The sequence below is a fragment of the Rhagoletis zephyria genome, unplaced genomic scaffold, assembly GCF_001687245.7.
Source record: "Rhagoletis zephyria isolate East Lansing unplaced genomic scaffold, Rhagoletis_zephyria_1.1 Rzeph_scaffold_00586, whole genome shotgun sequence".
NCBI classification, from domain to species: domain Eukaryota; kingdom Metazoa; phylum Arthropoda; class Insecta; order Diptera; family Tephritidae; genus Rhagoletis; species Rhagoletis zephyria.
This window is the reverse complement of record NW_016157670.1, coordinates 158168-180901: the sequence shown is the minus strand read 5'-3', so window position 1 is coordinate 180901 and position 22734 is coordinate 158168. Positions and strand designations below refer to the sequence as shown.

Below are 22734 nucleotides of genomic sequence, written 5' to 3'. Positions count from 1 at the left end.
TTTATGGTTCCTGATTAACTATGTTATTTACTGGTGATCACTTCTTCAATAAATTACAATATAGAAAGAAGTCATCTGACTTCCAACTAAGTAAAAGATAACTGTCAAATGAAAAACTGAGAGTGAGTGCAAAACTGTAACATCTGCCTTAATTTACATTTTGGTCTGCTGGTTTTTTTATTGTTGTTGTATTGACTTCAAATCATTATGAGAGAGGGAGTAGGGACGTACCAAGAAGAATATTCAACAAAAGGATGAAAGTCGTTAGAACTTGGAAATATAGCGGTGGTTGAAACAAAAAGTGTTAAACCATGTTACAGTTTTGCTCGTCACTGTATATGTATGTGTATGTAAATTAAAGGAGAATAACAAAATTCGTTTATATTGAATGAAAAAAAGTTTCGCTTCTACTTAAAATATACTAAGTGGCTAGTTTTAGTTATATGTGTTTTAATACGAATGATTATTATTGCATACGTTTATGAATTCGAAATTAAGCCTAAATATGTAAGGTTTTTAAACCGAATGTCACACATTAGACATTTTGTGAAAACATGAGGATTCATTATTCTATCAAACGGGATGATGGCATGCTCAATCAGTCTATCGTCGCCAAAGCTGACCACCACCAACAAATTGCGGGTAGTAGCACATTCCATAAGAAAGCCCACCGCCCGGCGTGATTCCGAATACCGCTGATACCGCCGGTTAAATCTGGATTTATTGTATCGTTTCGTTCAGAGATGAGGGGTGCCGTCCAAGTTTGTTCCTCATCGACTTCGTTGACTCGCCGCTGACAATTCATCCACTTGCGTGCACTGAGTTTTGGACGTGGATGCGCTACCTCCATTACATCATCGTTGAATTCCCAGTAACCGTAGCCTTTGAAAAAGTATGTCTTACGATTGCTATACTGGAATGCAGCGTCTATGTTGTAACCTACTCCGCGCCATATCGACATATCTCGCGGGTAGTCCAGTTCAACTCTTCCGGTTTCGTCATCTAATCGCCAATATAAGGTGCCACTTGTAAAGTAGGTGCGGTTGTTATGGCCCCAAACGAATGCGGCATCTATGTGGGTCAATGACGGCGGCAGACCTAAAGAAGTGAGAGGTTGCGGGTAGCCCCGTACTAGCGTCACTGAATCGAAGACATAGTAATAGCGGCCTGAGATAAGCAAAGTCGGTTATAAATAAATATAGACAAACCAGAAAATGTGAAACTTACCTATAAAGAATACAATTTTTCGATCTTGATTCTCATACACGGCGTCAATTTTGGTGTAGTTTTCGGGCAATTGGGTCCACAAGCGACGAGTTTCGGTTGGAAAGCCTTCATAAAGACCACGATCTCCAATGCGCCAAAGAAACTGGATGTAGATTAGAAATGTGAATAAGTGATAAGAATGCTACGTATGTTTTAACATGCATACATATATCGTGTATTCCTTGTCAACCAGGTCCCCTAAATACATATTTTGAAAACGGATATTTTTTCAGCAAACTTTGCATAGATTGGCCCAAATTACACGAGGGGTTAAATTATCCGCGCAACAAAATTTCAAACAAATTACACGAATGTAGAAGATATGTGTATACATGAACAGAGGTTTGATTGTAAATGCATTTGTTGCTTGCATGTTGTTGGAGTTACCGTGTATTGATTTTGCAATTTTTGCGTATTTTTTACAACTCCCCTATTCCCATTTATAACTACAAGAAAGTGGTTTGCGCGTGTAATTTCTGCTCTCGTGTAATTTGACATGTGTTCTTTCATCTCAAATCTTTCCGGAACTATCTTTTTTTTGTTTCCAAATGGCGGACCACAATATCTCAAGCTTTTTTTGCTGACAGTCTCAGGCAGTATTTCCATACAAAGTACTATGTTCGAAAATTTTTTTTATTACAACGCTTTTATCAACTTGCAATGTTGTTTGTCCAGATACCTTTGCTATAATCAAAGTTCCTATAAAAAGTCTAGACATCAACCTCGTCGTAGCCTTCAAGTAATCAGAAATACCGCGTCCCAAGAGCAGCGATTTTCATTCAGATATATGATCGTATTTCGCCAACCCAAAAACATACCGCGTAACGTGATTGAATACCACATCAATTTTATGAGCAGATTGTGAGTCCAGCTTACTGTAGATTAATTCTGAGTAACATATTATGGTTTATAATATTTAACCAAATGTTTATTTAATAATATATATATGTATATATTTTAATATTGTCTGTATTCCAGAAAGTTACAATATCTTTTTATGAAATCACAGAAATCAGAAAAAATAGAAAAATCAGAATTTGAAACACGAACTCAATGAATTCTTGAAATTACATATAGTAAAGTATAAAAGGACTAAGTGGTGATACCACAATACTTTCCTTCCTCAATAAAGTGTGTTGAAAGCTGGTTTTAGTCTATTTATAGAAATGTTTTTGTTTTTTCCATCAATATCGATCAAAAAATAATCTCGTTCTCTTGAAAGGACCTTATGTGGCCCCGAATAAGGCGATTGGAGTGCTGTTAGTAATCCTTCTTCTCTCACAAAAACGTGAGTTGCTTTCTCCAAGGTTTTATATACAAAATGTTTGCTCTTAGAGTGGTTTGATCCATTAACAGGCTTAATATCCCTTATCTTTTTCTTCAAATGTTGTACAAATTCAGTATGCAATGCTTCGGGTGAATCCTCAAAATACTCCACAGGTAAGCGTAATGATGAACCAAACACTATATCACATGGTGCTAACCCAATATCTTCTTTAACACTGCATCTTATTCCCAATAGAATACTTGGTATCATCTCCGTCCATTTAGTTTCCCCTTTACAACGTAGAGAAGCTTTTAAAGTTCGATGAAATCTTTCTACTAAACCATTTGACTGGGGATGATATGCTGTAGTACGTATATGTTGTGAACCAATGAATCTAGCTAGTTCATTAAACAGCTGCGACTCGAATTGTTTTCCTTGGTCCGTAGAAATTCTGAGTGGTATTCCAAATCTACAGATCCAGTCTTGATAAAATGCTTTGGCTACCGTTTCAGCTCTTATATCTTTGAGAAAAATTACTTCAGGCCATCTTGAAAATCTGTCAACACAAGTTAAGCAAAACCGATATCCATTGGAAGGGGGTAAAGGCCCAACTATATCTATATTTACATGGTCAAACCCCTTTTCCGGTAATGGATACTCTGATATTGGTTTTATGCAATGACGAGTAACTTTTGATTTTTGGCAATTAATGCAAGACCTTACCCAATTTGTTACGTCTTTGTTAATACTTGGCCAGATAAATTTACTTTTAATTAATTTCAGCGAGGCTCTGGTTCCAGGATGAGAAAGGTGATGAAAATTTTGAAATACCCTGTTACGCATATCCTTGGGTACAAACGGGCGAGGTTTCCCGGTTGAAATATCACACCATAATCTATTGTTCATAACTTGTAATTTTTCTAAGACAAGTGATGAGTTTCGTGATTGTAATATACTTTGAATTTCGTCATCTTTTCCTTGAGACACAGCCAATTCTACTAACAAATCACTGGTAATTTCAATCGTTTCAATTCAAAGAAAATCTGCAACAACATTTTCCTTTCCTTTAATATGTTGAATTTTTGTTGAGAACTGCGAAATAAAATCTAGGTATCTAAATTGCCTTGGAGAAAAACTGTCTATTTTCTTTGTAAAAGCAAATGTAATAGGCTTATGATCTGTAAAAATGGTAAAAATTCTTCCTTCTAACATATAGCGAAAATGTTTGATACATTCATAAATAGCTAGTAATTCTCTATCATAAGCGGAATACTTCCTTTGGGGAGAAGATAACATTTTAGAGAAAAATCCCAGTGGCTGCCAAATTTCATTTTCCAATTGTTGAACTACTCCTCCAAGGGATGTTCCGGATGCATCTACAAACAAGCCTAATTTTTTATTTGGAGAGGGATGAGTTAAAAGGATAGCATTGGATAAAGCTTCCTTAATATCATCAAACGCTTTAGATTGATTTTCTGTCCATACTATTTTCTTGTATTTACTTGGCGAATTTCGTTGAAATTCATTCAATGGCTCTTGAAGCACTGCAATATTTGGAGCATATACTCTATAAAAACATCAATTACCTTATTAAATCTAATTTCGTCAGTAGTTATGTTATGAATTTGAAATTTTCTCTCTAAAATTGCAAACCATAAATTCGGATCATCTTTCCAAAAACTAGATACTGTTAATATTTAGTCGATTTATATTCCAAAGATTGCGAGCTTGATGTATTTCGAGATGTAAATTCAAATTGAGCGAGACGTTCATTCAAAACTAACATTTCATCTTGCATACTTTTGAGAATATCTCGCATTTGCTGCACATCCATGTTACCCAAGATGGTTTCAACGGTAGCTCCTATTGCTGAAGATCCGGATTCAATGGTGGGTCCTATTGCTGACGAACCATTAAATTGTAATAAATTGCAATCCTCGAAAACGATAGTTCCTCTGTATCCGAATTCCTGTAGTACTTGTGAAAAGTCTGCGTCATTATTATTTTTACTAGGAAAACGTTCCTTGAAAGCTGCCTCCAATCGAATAAGCTTATCAGCCTTTGTTCCAGAAATTGATTGGTCAAATTTAGGCAGTAAGAAATTTAATTCCTCTGCGTGAAAATGTTTTGTTGTCATGAGGTCACCAATTATGGTTTATAATATTTAACCAAATGTTTATTTAATAATATATATATGTATATATTTTAATATTGTCTGTATTCCAGAAAGTTACAATATCTTTTTATGAAATCACAGAAATCAGAAAAAATAGAAAAATCAGAATTTGAAACACGAACTCAATGAATTCTTGAAATTACATATAGTAAAGTATAAAAGGACTAAGTGGTGATACCACACATATTATAGGCAATATTAATTGAATGGCAGGAATTCCTTTATTTTATTCGAAAACTGTTTGAAAACGTAATGTAATGTAATGCTTTTATTTTTAATGGAGATACTGCGAAACGGGATTTTTTCGCAGTAACACACAGCTTTTTGTTCGAAAAAAGATACGAGCGTTAGGCATATTATATTTCAAAGTAAGTAATTGTGCTGCCATTTCTTCTATGAGGCGATTTCTTAGAGGCTCGTATATAAGTCCGGCTGCACTGAACAATTGCTCACTTGTAACGCTGACGGGTGGAGCGCTCAAATATTTGCGGACAAGATCTGTCATTTTGTCGTATTTTAGTTTAGTGTTCCACCAGTCGAGAGGATTTTCACCTAGAGGAGCTCGTTTTTCTTTAAGATAGGCCTTCAATTGAGGTTTAATTCCATATTTTTTAATGTCTCCAGATTCTACATTCGAGGCTTCGCTTTCGCTGGAGGAATTTAAAATTATTTCAAGGTTGCTTATAAAACTTTTAGCAGAACTTGGTGAAGGCCCATCAATGTTGCTTGATATACTACGGTTATTGTCCGCACACTGGTTAGACAGACTTAGGGCTGATTACTCAATGTCTCGTTAAAAATAATCTTTGATTAAACATCGTTATCGACCTTACCAACTCCCTGTTATATACATGCAGCCGAAGATGTCGATAACGATGTTCAACTGGAGATTAGTGTTTACCAGACTTTGAGTAACCGGCCCTTAGAGCCATTTCAACAATATTAGAGTGGACTCTCTGCCCATGTACACAATCGCATTCGCAAAACATTCGTATCATTTGATGTCAATGCGAATGTGTAAAATGATGCGATTCATTCGCATAACGAATGCGAATGCAAATATTCGCAACATCACTGGTATGTGCATTCATATAAGCATGAGTGTATGTTGAAAGAGAATATAAAGTCTGATAAAATACAGTGCTTATGTATCGGAATTTCGTTCNGCATAACGAATGCGAATGCAAATATTCGCAACATCCCTGGTATGTGCATTCATATAAGCATGAGTGTATGTTGAAAGAGAATATAAAGTCTGATAAAATACAGTGCTTATGTATCGGAATTTCGTTGAATTATTGATCTGTTTACATCTTTGGTTTCGGTAGGGGTAAAATTTGCGAAGATGTAATGCATAGCCCAGCAAACATTTTTGAAGACGAACACATGGTGTTTGTCTCAGTGGGTGAATTGGGTGGAGTGACTTGGGAACCACATGGGGTACGGGGGCCCTGTGTTGGTAATCAGTTTAGGACCAGTTGGTAACTAGTTTTTGGGGGCAGTTGGTATTCAGTAATATGTAATATCTATTGCAAAATTTTATACATACAAGACTAAAAAGTAGAAAGTAAATGGACTGCTGAGTGGAAGATCGACCTATTTTNGGTTTCGGTAGGGGTAAAATTTGCGAAGATGTAATGCATAGCCCAGCAAAAATTTTTGAAGACGAACACATGGTGTTTGTCTCAGTGGGTGAATTGGGTGGAGTGCCTTGGGAACCACATGGGGTACGGGGGCCCTGTGTTGGTAATTAGTTTAGGACCAGTTGGTAACTAGTTTTTGGGGAGCAGTTGGTATTCAGTAATAATGTAATATCTATTGCAAAATTTTATACATACAAGACTAAAAAGTAGAAAGTAAATGGACTGCTGAGTGGAAGATCGACCTATTTTGGCAGCCAGTTCGAAAACGCACTATCTCAAAAAACTTTTCAAGAACGCCCTATTTCAGAATTTAGTTGAAGAACGCTCTATTACAGAATTCGTTTCAAAAACGTCCTATCTCAGCTGCCGATTCAAAAACGCCCTATATCAGCACATTTTCAATACATTTTGAAGTGGGATAGGGCGTTTTTGAACGGAATTCTGTGATAGGGCGTTCTTCAGATAGTTTGGTCCGCCATTTTGAAACAAAAAAAATAGTAGTTCTAAAATAATTCAAGATGAACGTTAAAGATAATAATATTATGTGCAAAGTTTGGTGAAGAAATATCCGGTTTTGACATATGTATTTAGGTTGACAAGTTGACATGAAATCCACGATATGTACATTTGTATGACGAATATTACCTGTCCACGAAATATGAATATTTCGCGTCGAATAATGGAAATGGCATCATAACTGGTTTGACACGTGTCTGGCTTTAATTTTTTAGGCTTCGTTGGGTGACGACGCTGCGACCAATTTTTAGTTGGCCGTGGCGGCGAGTCGGTACGTGGTCTGTACGTGGTGGTAGTGGTACTGGTGGTTACTGGCTCACGATTGCGATGATGTGGATTATAGGGATACTGCCGCCGTGGATAGTAGGGATCGTAGGATGGGTATTGTGGCTGTTGTGGATATTGTGGGTAGTAAACGAGAGGACGCCGCGTTGTGGTTGTTGTGGTGGGTGTAGTTTGTGGGCGTGGTTGTGGTTTAAATGGACCCCAGGTCTTTTCCTTAGCGCCGTACAATTGTTGAATGGCATAACGATCATCATCGGGTAGATTAATGTCTACATCATTATCGTGGTACCATGGGTACATAATGGCATTTTTGTCAGAAGAATGTCCTAGGCCCAAAGAATGTCCAAACTCATGAACTGCCACGCCGAGAAAATTTGTTGCTGAAAGTAAAACAAGATGTCGGACTTTAGTTTTTGAATAATTTATATGTATATACATATGTACATATGTATGTATGCAGACTGTATAGATGTTTTGAAAACTATCCCCACACTTTTAATAATATAGAACAGTAGTTCCCAATCTTTTCCAACTGGCGATCCAGCTTTCCATATCGTAATAACTCCACGGTCCATCGGTTCAAATCGGTTAAAAATAAATTTCAAACCGCCTGGCAGAAAAAGTTTCCTTTTAGCCTTAATGCTTCCAAAATAAAATTTGTTGGCGATCGGATAAATTTAGTGGCAGCGCACAGCCGGGAAAGTATGAAAGTGCGCGAAATGTAGAAAAAAGAGGTGTTTTATTCCCGATCCCATAAACGAAATTTCCTATCTAGAAAGCTATCAAAGTCTAAAATCCGTTGAAAAATTAAAAAGTTGCAGAAATAATATCAGCCAAAGAAATTTATACGGTTTGGATATGATTACACCGTTTGTCACAACAAAAATTCAAAACACACGAACCAATCACGTGTTTTTAGTTTTTTTTCTCTGACGTCAGGATTTTTTGAAAAGGACTTTCAAAAATATGATTGATCCAAAAAATTATTTAAAAAAATTCAGTGCAATGTGGAATAATAATATGGGTACCAAATAAAAGCGACAATTCTGTAGAATTAAAACATAAAGATTCCCAAGGTCGGATAGGTTTTGAAAATGCCCATTTAATCAAATTTAATTTTTTTTACGACGAAATTCGAGGATGTGGTCGATATACTAGTCCTCAGCATATTTATATAAATATATTTATTTTTTTTTTTTTTTTAATAAATAATGAAAAATTTCAAAATAGTATTTTTAATACTTACTCGTCGTTATGCACCAAAAATTTAAACTGTTTTAATTCTTCTACAAAATTTTATTTTTATGCTTTGAATCCAGCTCTTATGAAAAATCACAAGAAATATTTTTCATAATTTCTGTTGCTTTAAAAATCACTTGGCTTTTGAATTAAATTTTCTTAAGAGCTGCAAACTGATTTAAGAAATTTTGATAGCAGAAAATTTCTTTTCCATTTCTTGTGCGTTATTTTGAATTTTTCGTTTTTTTGAGGGCTGGAACCAGCCCATTATTCGATCCCCATATTGTGTTTCTACATTGCATAGAGTTTTTTTAAATTATTTTTTGTATTAATTGTATCTTTGATATTTCAAAGTCCTTTTAATAAAATCCTACGTCAGAGAGAGAAACTAAAAACGTATTATCCTTATTTTTGGCCCCTAGTTTCGCGAATATATTAATTTTTTTCTGTGCAAAATTGACTGTTACTCGGTGTTACAGTTGAGAAAATTGTCATCATGATACAAAAATTTAAAGATAAGACCGATAAGAGGCAGCCTGAACATTTTTGAAGTTCGCTAACATAACAAAAATGTTTTAAAGCTCAGTTATGCAAGACTTAGACTTGACTTGACTTGACTTGAAAATTGAATATCTGGCAATTGAGCAACGCGTGTATGTAGTTACCTAAATAAACAACTTCACTTAGAAACTTGGAGAACTATATATTTTGCTTTCTAAGTTAAATTTCTAACTGCAAGTTAATTTTTTGATAAAATACTTACAAATATGCCATACAAACGTGATTTTTTGTATAAATGTAATTCATCTGGCAATCGAAAAACAAACTTTCAAATACAGACAGAAAATAAAATAAAATCAATCAAGTCTAAGTCTTGCATAACCCAGCTTTAAGTCTGCCATTTTATTTGGTATTTGAGTTGCTCTGAAAATTTAAATTTTATAAAACAGCAAACTTCTTAAATAAATGATGGCCGACGAATTTTGACTGAACGGGTTTACCTTTAAATACTTGTTTCATGATTGTTATTAACAGAGACCTAAAAACCTATACAAAAGGCAAAATAAAATAGCAAAATAAGCAGGAAAAGGCACTAGATATCGCAAAAAAGGCAAAATAAGGCACTAAAAAAGACAAAAGCCGAAAAATAACCAAAAAATACATTTATTTTAGAAATGTTTATTTTACAAGTGAAAAGAGAATAACTATGAACTAGTTTCATTATATGAAACATTTTTACTTTGAATCTTTGACTATTTTCTTCTTTCGAGTATTTAATTCACAAAACTTTAATCTCTATAGTGTTAGTAACATTGAAGCACAAGATGCAGTTTGAACTTTTCCGGCATCATTTTCATTCGATTTTCGCAAAGAAGAGCCTTGAATGCACTAAACGTCCGCTCGACGTGAGTTGATACAAGTGACGCCCAATTTAAATATGGAACGTTTAAAACTTTCCTATCATCAAGAATAAAGGCCTTTTTCTTGACAATTTAATTTACAATTAAAAGTAGACAAGGCAAAAAAGGCAATATCTTAAAAAAGGCAACATGAAATGTGTATATATGGAATGAGGGAAATCTATTCGTGTACGTACTTAATCGAGTATGCTCTATCTCTTTAGCCAAAGAAAAGGAAATTTCCATAAAATCCGTTCCCTGGTTATTACAATATATATCAATATGTAAAATTGCTGTTTTTAAGTAAGAATACAATCTCAATGTCAGGATTGAATGGAGATGTCATTAACCTTATGTTCTTCTTATCTTTTCTGATAGTTTATTCAATTGTTTCTGATAGTTTTTGGATCGATTCGCGACCCCCTTGAAATCTTCCGCGACCCACCGCACAATGTAGTAATTTTTGTCGATATTGGAGATTAATTCAAAAAATTAATTTCAAAGTACAAAGAAGTATTTAGTACCAAATGAAAGAAGATAAAATTATACGTCACTACAATATTTGCCCAAAAATTTACCGTTTTCTTGCAATATACTCTTAAAATTGTCGCTTTTTCTTTTTTATGTGCGCAAAGTTATAAACGCTATTTAATATTTCATATTTCCAAGCTATTTCTAAGTTTTCTTTAAAGATAAATCAAAAACGGCAATGAAAGCTTCTTCAGGTATTCAGGCAATACAAAGTGATTTTTTACTATATACGTATACAGGGGCGCACCCAGGAATATATTTTAGGGGGGGTTTTATATTTCTGAAGATATATCACCGGAAAATACTGAAAATTTTCTTGATAATACGCTCTTTAAAATACATTTATGCAAGTTTTATGTACAGTATGTAATAAATAAATAAACGTTTTAAAATTCATAAACTGCACTTTATTTACATAAGATTAACAGAACTCAAACACTTTTAACCGACTTCAAAAAAGGGGAGGTTATCAATTCGCCGGAATACATAACTTTTTTACCACGTGAACCGATTTCAATAATCCTTTTTTTATTGATGGTACCTCGAGGGTCGTCCCGTAATTTGGTTTAGAGATCCGATGATTGGATCATGAAAAAATTAACGGTACCCCTAAATTTGTTTATGAGAATTGAAGTCGGTTGTGTTCTTTCCTTAAAAACTACTTGTTTAATAAAAAGTTCTATAAACTCAAGATGCGCTCAACTTTCAAAAGTACCTAATAAAAAATTTTAAAAAAGAGTCAGTAAAAATAAATTTATTGATTCCATGAATTTTTGCACTTTTATGTTCATTTTTTCGATTTCTGGTTTCTGGTTTTCGATAGATGGTGATTTTTCACGATTGCTAAATTTTTTTAATATTTCGAGTTCCGAAAAAATTAACTGAACTCTCAAGAAAAACGAAAAATTCATATAAAACGACGGACGAGAAATGGAAAAGAAATTTTCTTCTACCAAAATTTCTTAAATCAGTTTGCAGCTCTCAAGAAAAAAATGCTCGTATATTTATTTCCTCATGAAAATTTACAGCAAAAGCAAAGCGCTTTTTCAAGCAACAGAAATTATAATAAATATTTCTTATAATTTCCTTGAGAGCTGGATTCTTAGCTTTAAGATACAGTTTGTATTTGAGGTTATTAGCTTTAGGGGGGGTTTGAACCCCAAAACCCACCCCTTGTGTGCGCTAATGTACGTATACATATAGTTGTAAAGTAGGTGAGATCAAGCAAAAGTGTTTTCGTTTACATATACCTTGAACATTATAGTTGCATTCTGTGAAAAAAAGTTGCGGCATGTCTGAGCACTTTTACAGTATATCGATTTATATAATATAACCTGGTTTAAATTGAACAGCTGGCTGATATTTGACTGGCTAATCTTAGCTTAAACCAGCCTCGAGCGTTTGAACTAAGTTTAAACCACAGCCGTTTATTGAAAAACCGGCCCTTAGAATGGGGTTATTTATTTGTTTAATGATTTACAGGGTGTATGTGAAACCGTGAAGAATGATATTAAATACGCATTTTTAGTGTTAATTGTAATCCTTCTTATTGTTTATAGTATTGTTATTTCTACATATGCATGAATGACATAATGATAGCGATGATATTTTTTACTAACACAGTTACGGGTAGACGGAGAATGACAAAATGCCCCAACACTCCACAAATATTTCGTCCATGGGTCAGAGATAATATCCCACGCTTTGTTACCTATTTGTTTCGCAAGTGCAACAGAAAAAAGACGAATGAGGATATATTCAATCGATTTTTGATCAGTTCCAACCCGGTTATTCACCCCTAAAAATGGGAGGAGTTGCCGAAAGAAGCAAAATATTTGATAATTATGAAGAATTATAGAGATGATGAAGATGTTGATAGCGATGACAATGACGCAATCGAAGATGATGATTGTTTTTATTGGGGGTTATGTATATTTTTTTAACTACTTTCTGAGCTTAACAAAAACAAAGAAAATTTTTATAATGCGGATTCATTAATAAATGTACAAAAAATTACCTATAAATGATGTTTACTTTCCATGAGCAATTAACAAAATTATTATTACATTAGTTGGCAATGTGGGTGAATTAATCTGCTCTACGAAGAAATATTTTGAAAGTAGTAAGTGTAAGTGATGAGGTTGATGATGAAAATAATTATAATAATGATAGTGATAAAATTTAGTTTGTAATTAATGCTGAATATGATTTAAAAAAAATTATCATTAATAAAAAAAGTTACTTGTAAGAAAACAACCAAAGTTACACTTTTTTCGCTCTTTGGTAATGTCATAAAAATCTTAAAAAAAAAAATATTTCCCACTAAATTATTTTCGAAATTGTCTTTTTTATTTTATTTGGTGCTAGTTATATAAATACATCAAAATATTTTAAATTAAATGTACGTATGAATTGATCTCCAGTTTCAATGCGATTACCCCACTGTGCACCGGTTGGGAACCGATGATATGAATGATTGTAAACGCTGTGCTTTATGTCACAAACAGCCAAATACACCGTGAACTATAAATCCCTACCGTTGTTTCTAAAATAAAAATGCGCCTTGGCGCACCAACAAAAAATTCATAGGAATAATGGGTTGTCATGTTGGTATGAAAGGTATCGGGAGGAACTTGTTATCAGTGAAGTTGTAGTGGGGTGTTGATATTAGTGGATAACAGCATCCCGGTTTAGCTGTGTGATCTGCTGAATTTTCTTTTTCAACCCCCTTTATCCCGAAATCCTGGGTAAGTCACCGCCTCAAGTTAAACTCAAATCTAAATCTTTATTGAGCTACTTCAACTTTTTTATTCCGTCATGTATTTTGCCTATTGCTGGAAAACTATTACGAGTACACAAATTTAAAAAAAAAGTGAAAATTTTGAATTTGGTTTGAGGAGCGAAAGTTAGCCATACCATGTTGTGGTTGCAACAGAAATACACGATAAATTTGCCATGTTGCCAACCAAATATTTAATGATTTATTGTTAAAAGCGGGAATAGAGCGAATACAAATATTATGCCTATTTCGGGACCAAAACGAACGCACGAACGGTAGCAACAGCTGCCCTATGCCTGCGGTCAACCAAAAACAGAACTGCAATAGGCGTCGATTATTGAATCTGTTGGTGCATTTTTTGTGGGTGGGATTGGGTTGCTAATTCGTTACTAGCCGCCACGGAGACGTGTTCGGTCATACGCCGCATGGCTCAGTGCTGTTTACGTGTATGTGCGAGTTCACCTACAAGCTGGCCTATCATACATTTATCAAGTAAATTAACCATTTTCGCAAATTAATTACATTAGTGACAATATACAGGGCGTGATGCGGTTTGGCGACCGTTGGCAGGCTGCCAAGCTTTGCTGTTATATTGTCACCATTGTCGGAAGTTGGGGTTAGCATTGCAGTAGCACTGTTGGCCATATTTGATGGCAGCATATGTTCTTGGTTGGTGATGAAGTGAATAGAAGTAATGGGTCAGTTGCTGCAAACCATGATGTTGTAGATACATATGTGCGGCAACGCTGTTTGTTTGCGGTGCTAGTACGCTGTTACTATGCTGGGCGATACGCAATTTGTTTGCGGATAATTACCTCTGTGTAAACGCTCATATGTATCTATATACTTATGTTTACATACATGTTTGTGTGGATTATTGTGCACTTTAGTAAAGTATTATCTAATGCGTCCGCCGAAAAACGCACGCAAACTAAGCATAAGTAGCTATGTACATATCTTCTTCTTCTTGATTGGCGTTGCAAGCGCGATTAGACACACATACTCCCAATGAAAGGTTTAGTGGCGATCGGATAAGATTTAGTGGCCGCGCGAACCCAGGAAAAAATTAAAATGCTTGAAATATAGGGATAAAATATCGAGCACCAACCGCCAAAAAGATGTAAGCCACATTTTTTCCTAAGTTTTATTTACGTTGACGAAATGCATCTATATGCTCTGGGAACATTTCTGCATCAAAAAGAATAATAGGTTGGCGCTTACACATATGTTAGTGTTTGGCCGAGCTTCTCCTCCAATTTGTGGCGTTCGCCTTGATGTTGTCACACAGTTTTACGCCGACTCCGAACGGCGATTGTATTTTTATGAGAAGCTGTTTTTCATGACAGAAATGCACTCGGAGGTTTGCCATTGCCTGCCGAGGGGCGACCGCTACTAAGAAAAAAACATTTTTCTATATTTTTTTGCGACGTTGCTTTGACCAGGGCTTGAACCCAGGCCGAGCGGAGTGATAGCGCACACTGCTAACCACTACACCACCATGTCGCTTACATCTTTTTACAACGCACTTTGTGGTAGATCTGGCACTTTTTTGAGCATCTGCCACTCAGGGTCTGAAATCTACCACATGCATATTCGCGTTTTTGCGTAGTTTTATTTTTGCTTGACATAATTTTCTTAATTTTAAGAGCAAAAATTGTCCAACACTAAACACTATATGGTAACAAGAATGATATAGTACAAGATTCCGCATTCCCGGCGACGATGAAATTTCTCAAGTAAAAGTAAATAAAGCCGAATGGGAAATGTAAAATAGTAAATTTTCTGAGTAATAAATTTTTTTTACAGAAAACGTGGTTCTATTGTGTTAAATTGCAAAATATATGATTTATAAAAATAATTAATAGCGAAAATGTTAAAAAACGGCGATTTTTGTGTAAGTACTAGAAGATTTCAGTGAATCTAAAGTGTCTAAATCGTGGTTTACTTTTACTTCAGAATTGTCAAAACCGGCAAATCCCAAGTAGCGGATTCTGGAACGTGCCACATTTGTTTGCTACTTCGTGATGTGATAAAAAGAAAAGCTGTCAGCACTCCACAAGGTTGCAGAAATTTCTTAAAATATGTTCGAAAAATATCTTGATATGGAAGGACTTGCTTTACACTGTCAAGGAAAAAAATTGCAAAAATTCAACGCAATTTTTAGCAACTTCAATCTTAAATTAAATTTCTTTTAGAGTCTAATTAAAAAGTTTGGAATTTAGATGAAACCTTGCAGAANTTGCAGAAATTTCTTAAAATATGTTCGAAAAATATCTTGATATGGAAGGACTTGCTTTACACTGTCAAGGAAAAAAATTGCAAAAATTCAACGCAATTTTTAGCAACTTCAATCTTAAATTAAATTTCTTTTAGAGTCTAATTAAAAAGTTTGGAATTTAGATGAAACCTTGCAGAATTTTTTTAAATTATTGTACAAAGTTTGATCCAAACCCAGAGATCTACCACATTTTTTTTAAATCTTCCACATTTTTTTCCAGGTTCTACAACACAAATTTTTTTAAAGTCCGATCACTGCTTGCAATGTTGTATGTCCAGACCACCATTTACATATACTATAAATATAGCAAAGGTATTTACACAACCTAGTCTAGATATCAACCTCGTCGTAGGTATCAATTAGCAGATTCTTGAGGTAGATGTCGGTTCGGCAGAATAAGTTAAATATTGCGCCTAAAAAATGAAATTAATTGCTGCTATGCTATATGTATGTATGTATGTACATATATATGTATGTATATACTAAAGGTTCTCACTGCAAATTGAATTATTTTAATATCTATTGCAAAATGTTATACAGACAAAACTAATGGGTCGATTACATTTCAAAGTAAATTTTTTGGTAAAAAAAAAGGAAAGTACCAAATAAATGATAAATACCTTCACCTGAATATTCCACGACGTTTAAATAATTGATTACAGTTGAAAAACAAACACTTTCCTTAAAGGGTTAATTGCCAAAGGCAACTAAACTGATTAGTAGGTATCGCGCCCATTCCCGTATTTTTGGAAATGTATTGTTCGTGAAGAAGGGAGGTTAGTAAATAATGTAACATTTGGTATTTATGACTTCTACTTTTCCCTTTCTAATCCAACTGTTTTTTTTTTGTCAACTGTCACCAGTACTTTTTTCTACCTGTGCCACGGTTCGGTTGCCAGCTGGCAATGCAACTGGAGAGAAAATTTGCATTACGAATGGCAATTATCGTCAGTTGCTGTAGAGTTGTCGATAATCGAAATTTGACAGTTCGACAACCATTAAAATAAAGAGTTTTAAAGAAAAGACAGCAATAAAGCTCAGTTCACCACAATTATTTGTTTAAGAGGAAGAGAAGTGCACGAACGCGGTCTCAATCAGGCGACATTTAAAGGATAATTCCAATCCTCTAGAGCTACCGCGTGCAATAGTAAGCAAAAGTTACCGCTTTCATGGTTTTTCTTTTATTATCGTTTTGTGTTCATTTTCAAAGGATATTGAGGACTAACAAAAGAAGCTGTATAATTGGTTAATAAACAGATGAACTTCAAAACTTCCGCTCATAAAAGTTTGCGCACCTCTTCGCTTTTTCGCAGAAAGAAGTGCTACAGCAATGACTTCAATTTGGAAAGCTTGGTGTGTCAGTAGTTTTAAAAGAGGCGCTTCCCTTGATAAAGGAACAAATTTGCAATCAGTGTTCGCTGTGTTTCGCCAAAAGGGCGCACTCCACGGGAACAAAAATTTCAAGTTATTGCTTTGCTATTTTTACCATATTCTGCAAAAGCAAACTGCATTGCAAAATGTTAATATCGTTCAAATTATTAAAAAGTAAAACATATGACACACTTTTCAATTTTCGCTCCTAAATACGCTCCAAAAACATTCCCAGCAACCACAAAAATGTAGTCGCCTGTATACACGCTTTGCAGCAACTGCAGTTGTCAGTTGAAAGTTGCCAGTTGCCATCTGTAACATCGTTTTGGCAACTAGCAACGCAACTGAAGTTCGATTGCTATCGATAATCGACCCATAAAAAGTAAAAAATAAATACAATAAAAAAATTTTAATATACCACGCTTTTATATCCATGTTTTTCGTTTTCAATCTCATAAATTGTTTATAATGACTTTTACTAAAATTTCAAAATCAAAAGTTATCAATACAAATGCTATGGGACTGGGAAACATTATTTTCTAATTTTTAGTCCATTTATAAAAGCGTGGTATAATAAAAAGTTTATTTTATTTTATTTATTTCTTGTTTTGTTCCCAATGCCATAAAACGAAATTTTACAATTAAACAGTTTACTATTACGCCTAGTTTCCAATGATAGTTCCTATGTGAAACGCCACCAAAATCCAAAATCTGTTGGAATTTGACAAAGTTATAGAAATAATACGTCCCCGAAAACATATTTTGTAAAAAAACGAGAATTATTAGCTAAAATTAGTTTTTATTTTACAGTAAGCTTAAATTAGATATACCTACTCCTACAATAAAAAAGGCTTTTGGTTAAATTAAATTAGATTCGGTTTGAAAGTAAGAAAAAGTACAAGAGGGTAAATACATATGTATGTACATATGTAAGTATTAAACTTGGGAAGATTTTTTATGAGACGGAATTTTTTTCGATAAGCCTCAACGAAGTGAATCACAGGTCCTCTTGATCTTCGTCCTTCGTTCGTTAGAATCCGGTTGTAATCGTTTATTAATTCAATGTCTCGTTCAGCGGTTTTCATCGTTTATCGCAGGCAAATTCATATCGACACCAGCCGTGCTGGATGTGCTTTCTCTCTTTGTTTCAACAAAAATTGCTTGCCTTCTTCAAAGCGAATGTTTCTAAGTGCGCCAGCGTGCGATATGCCAACGAGATCATCTAACTAAGTTTTATATGCGGCGTTCTTATAGAAGAAAATTTCCGAATCCAGTTACATTCGTCGTACAACTTGATCAAATGGTACATGGTACATGATGGCCTTGCAATAACGTAAACATTTCTCTACCAAAAAGTGCACCAAAATGTAAAAAGTGTACCCAAATATGTTTAGGCTAAAGATTTAATAGTTCAGATGATTAACAATACATATAAGGTCGATGAGCAAATTTTTGAGTGTCTTGTGAACTGTTGTATAATGCTGGAACATATGAAAAATACACTAGCTGACATTGGCTTAAATGCAATTGTTTGTGCAACTAAATTTCATAACATAAAATGGCCCTGGAAGTGTTTTTACAATTATAGCAATCCGGTTCACGCAAATAAGCGATCAGCTGAGGTTTGATAAAAGTTCGCTTAATTATTTCACCAAAATTCTGCTAATTGTTAATTGCAACTGAACGGCCGTAAAACTGATNCAATTGTTTGTGCAACTAAATTTCATAACATAAAATGGCCCTGGAAGTGTTTTTGCAATTATAGCAACCCGGTTCACGCAAATAAGCGATCAGCTGAGGTTTGATAAAAGTTCGCTTAATTATTTCACCAAATTTCTGCTAATTGTTAATTGCAACTGAACGGCCGTAAAACTGACTTTGCAATTAACCTGTTTCGACTATATATTTGTTCGGCCCTATGTATTGTTGTTGTTGCACTCTGCAAGTGCATTACATTAGGCTTGTAGGCAAATTGACGGCAAAAAATAGCGTATGTGATAATATTGAATAAAAGTGTACTGAGAAGTGCTGATTTTGATGAGGTACTGATTTCTCCAACAAATGTCTGGCAACCCTAGGTAGTATACCTTCGCTTTCGTTGCGCAGATGCGCATGACTACATATACCATTTTGGTGCTTGACTTTTTTCCTTCAGGACAGTGCTGAATACGTAATACTTAATCTGTTCTATTACTGTATTGAATGACCAAAAAAGTCAGTTTGAGTGATATCCAAATGGCTNCAGATGCGCATGACTACATATACCATTTTGGTGCTTGACTTTTTTCCTTCCGGACAGTGCTGAATACGTAGTACTTAATCTGTTCTATTACTGTATTGAATGACCAAAAAAGTCAGTTTGAGTGATATCCAAATGGCTTACCATGCAGTCTTTGACAGCATTGTTGGTAACAACTATGGGACGTGACTTCCAGTTGAGCCTTTGATTCAGAGTTATCCTTATATACCTCTTGATAATTTTTAAGGCTGTCTGTAATCCAGAGACATTGATTTCTTCATTGCAGCGCACTAAGTATGTAGATGAGTAGCTTACCTGAATATCCAAAAGCGATTTCAAAAATGTACCAAAAATGGCAATCGTCGATTAAGCTACAAACATTTATCACTGTTTTTCCAAAACTTGACCATAGAGCGGAAGCGCAATTGGTCTCTAAGGCCTGTGAAGCGGTCGTTGTGTCCGGTATTATTTTAATTGATATTAAGATAGGAAACATAGTCAAGACTCCAAAATTAACTGCTGATTTCCTACGCCTATGGAAACTTGGCCAAGTTGGCCTCTGTCAATTACATGCAGATACATACATGCATATGTATGTTTGTTTCTATGATGACACATCAGATCAGCTTTAGTCAATAAAGTAGTAAATCCGATTAGTTACTTGATTTGTACTTGCATTTTTTTGCTATTCCATTATCCCCAGTTCCTTTGATTTTTTTCATTCTCTACTAATTGCCATTAATTTTTAATAGCAGGAATACTAAGCCCTTACTTAGAACTCTAGATGCGAATGTGGTCGAGTTGTGTTCGTACACATTACGGGCAAGTGTTTTGCAAAACTTGGAGGATACCCATTTTGTATTTATTTACATACGTTTATACATGTATACATATGTACATATATGTATATATTCATATGCATGTATGAACATTAGACTGTCCCAAAAAACTAAAGTTGTTTTTGTTTTTTAACGCATGCCCCCTCATTTGATTGATTTTGTCAAAGTTACCAGAATAATCTGTGTGCAGTTCGCGATTTTTGTTAACTTACTCATTTTACTTCTATATAGGGCTACTGTGTTAGGGGGATAATATTTAATAGATCTGCGTTTTTAGGTAGTCAGGATTTTTTTAAAGGACCATAAATTAAAATATAGTTCCAAAAGCATACACAAAATATGGAAATATGGATATCAATTAAAAGAAAAATTAAGACCAGATCAATTATAACTTTTGTTTTCAAGTATCCCTTTGGAACATGTCAAAAATGTACTTTAATTATCCTTGAAGAATTTTGATTTTTAATACATTTTGGAGAATCTTAGTTTAATAGAAATCCTATTAATATATATAAGGATATTGAAGGATCAAAATTGCGAAAGATAATTTAGTTTAATTAATTTTTTCGATGTCCTTGGGAGAAATCCTGCTGTCCTTTTACATGATGCAAATTTACTAGAAATGCCTTAAATATGGGAAACATATCGAATATTTCGCATTTCCAAAGTTTTCACGGATCAAGTTATTAACTAAAACTTCACTAAATAAAAGTCGGCACCGGTCATGGTTATCTTACTGCCATAAAATTCATAATATGTTATTTAGCTAAAAGGCACATATATAGAGGATATGCATATAAAATTTGCAAACAATTTTTTTCCATACATTCTTGGGACAGTCTAATGTACATGCACATACATACATAAGTATGTTTATGAGTAGGAGCATGATTGCTTCAGTTTCCATTGTTTCATACAAAAATGCGTGTTCCGCACGAGAAGATTATTTTTTCCATGTGAACAAAATCACAATTGCATTTGCAATTTTGTTGGCTTAAGTGATTTCCGGGTAGTGGCAGCAGAGTGGGAAGGTTTGGATCGAATATTCGGTTTTCGCATCCCAGTCGTCGGGAGACGCTTTGGAGTTAAGTTGAGCTGCATAGCTCAGAAATGAGGATGAATCGTGCGTTGCGTTGTGCTACATTTGACATTTTATTAATGCCAATAAAATTGTCATCACCAACGCCAAGATGCGGCAAGATCCAACCTTTTACGACATTGCTATGTACGGGTTACGGACGCTCGTCTGTCGGTAGCGTTTGAAGTTAGCTGCAAATGCGTACGGCAGCAAAATTATCTGGCGTCGCACTATGGGGCCTCTAATGCAAAAAACGTTGCGAAAATCAAAAATTTTACGAAAGCGTTCGATAAAGTGAATATACGAATCTTAAGCTAAGTGTACACGGTAGAGAAATCTCGCTAGAGTTTTACTGAAATAAAAATTTAGTTTACACGGTAGAGCAACTTTAGGAGATATTCACTCTAGCTAGAGTCAAAATAGAGAAATCTCAACTTTTTTCTATCATGGGCTCTGCAAGCTGTGTACACGGTAGACAATTGTTACCTTTCTCCTAGCGTTGGTTTTCTATCTCGAATTGTCCACGCATGCTGTATGCATGTATGTATGTATGTATAGCAGAGCCACGATGTAGTAAAGGCTGCGCCATCCGCGGACCGCTAATCCTTCGTCGATTTGGCAGCATTCATCTACCCGCTGACGTCATAACATATTATTTCTTACTAGTATGAAAATTAAATTTTCAAATTGGACTTAAATATTCGCCGAAATTGTACCTTAAAGTAGTTAAGTGTACCTAAAAATTAAATATGGGCATTTCCATGGTGGCGCACGTGACAGTCGTACGATTTCAACGTGCAGAAAAGTAGAGACTAATTTAAATTTCCTCTCCCTTAATTTGATTTTTGGATAGCTCTCTAGAAGCGCTACATAAAGTGCGAAATAAGGATCTGTAAAGAAAAAGGGTTCAAAGATACAAACAAACCAACATCGGTTCGTTACGTGACATAAAATAGAAGTGGTTTTCCGCTGCACCTATACAAATGTGAAAATCTGCGAATAATGTATGAATTTTTTAATGTAACTTATTACAGTTTAATCTGTTTGCCTTGTGTTATGCTAGCCTTATTTTTGCCTTGAAAATACTTGTTAGATTTTTTTATACAATATATAATATGGTACGTAACGTGACGTTCTAACGTGACATATCGTATACTGCTGAAGAAATTCCTTACACCATTTTGAGTTTAACTTAAGTAAAGTTAAGTTTAAGTTTAAGTTAAGTTAACAGGAATTCCTGTTAAAGGAAAAACGCAACATAATTTTTTATTCAGAACATTTTAATGGATATACGTATCTAAATAACGATAAATTCCAAAAAATAGGAAAGAAAATCTTAATACTAAAATACATTTATTTTCGAAGAATATGCCGTTTAAATTTTCGCTGCTTGATAGCCAATGAAGTTGACGTATTCCAGGTATATTTGGGACTTTTTTCCACTTCTCAGCTAATGTTAAAGACATTTCTTCTTCTTTGCTCTGAAGATATGTATGCCAATTGGACACCTTCAATGTGGTTTCGAGCACATTCAAAAAAAGATTTAGCATCGTCTAATACTAAATTTTTTGCTTTAGTCAACTGCCAAACCTTTCTCTTAATAACAGCTCCCACTCCATCGACTGGACCTTTGCCGTGTGAAGTGGCAAAAAAGTTCCATTCGATATTTTTCAAATTTAATTCAACTAAAAATTCGCATAAACTGCTTGCTATAAATTTATTTTTGAACTGGCAACTGCTTCCGGCTGAGAATACGAAGACATTTCTAAAATTTCCATACTGGTTTTGTATTTGTATTTGTATGGGGTACGTAACGTGACAAACTTT

At 34.6% G+C, this 22734-nt stretch overlaps 1 protein-coding gene across 2 annotated transcripts in view; it reads right to left on the bottom strand.

Moving 5' to 3' along the window:
• Positions 1-339: 339 nt before the first annotated feature.
• The window catches only part of Mmp2 (Matrix metalloproteinase 2), a 168085-nt gene continuing 145690 nt past the window's right edge, over positions 340-22734 (bottom strand). For both annotated transcript variants that reach the window (XM_017612904.1, XM_017612903.1), the window contains exons 6-8: positions 6998-7533; positions 1228-1369; positions 340-1167 (exon numbers count right to left, since the gene is read on the bottom strand). In XM_017612904.1, the coding sequence (XP_017468393.1) occupies positions 599-1167; positions 1228-1369; positions 6998-7533 (1247 nt within the window). In that variant the 3' untranslated portion in view covers positions 340-598. The remainder of the gene's footprint in view (positions 1168-1227; positions 1370-6997; positions 7534-22734) is intronic.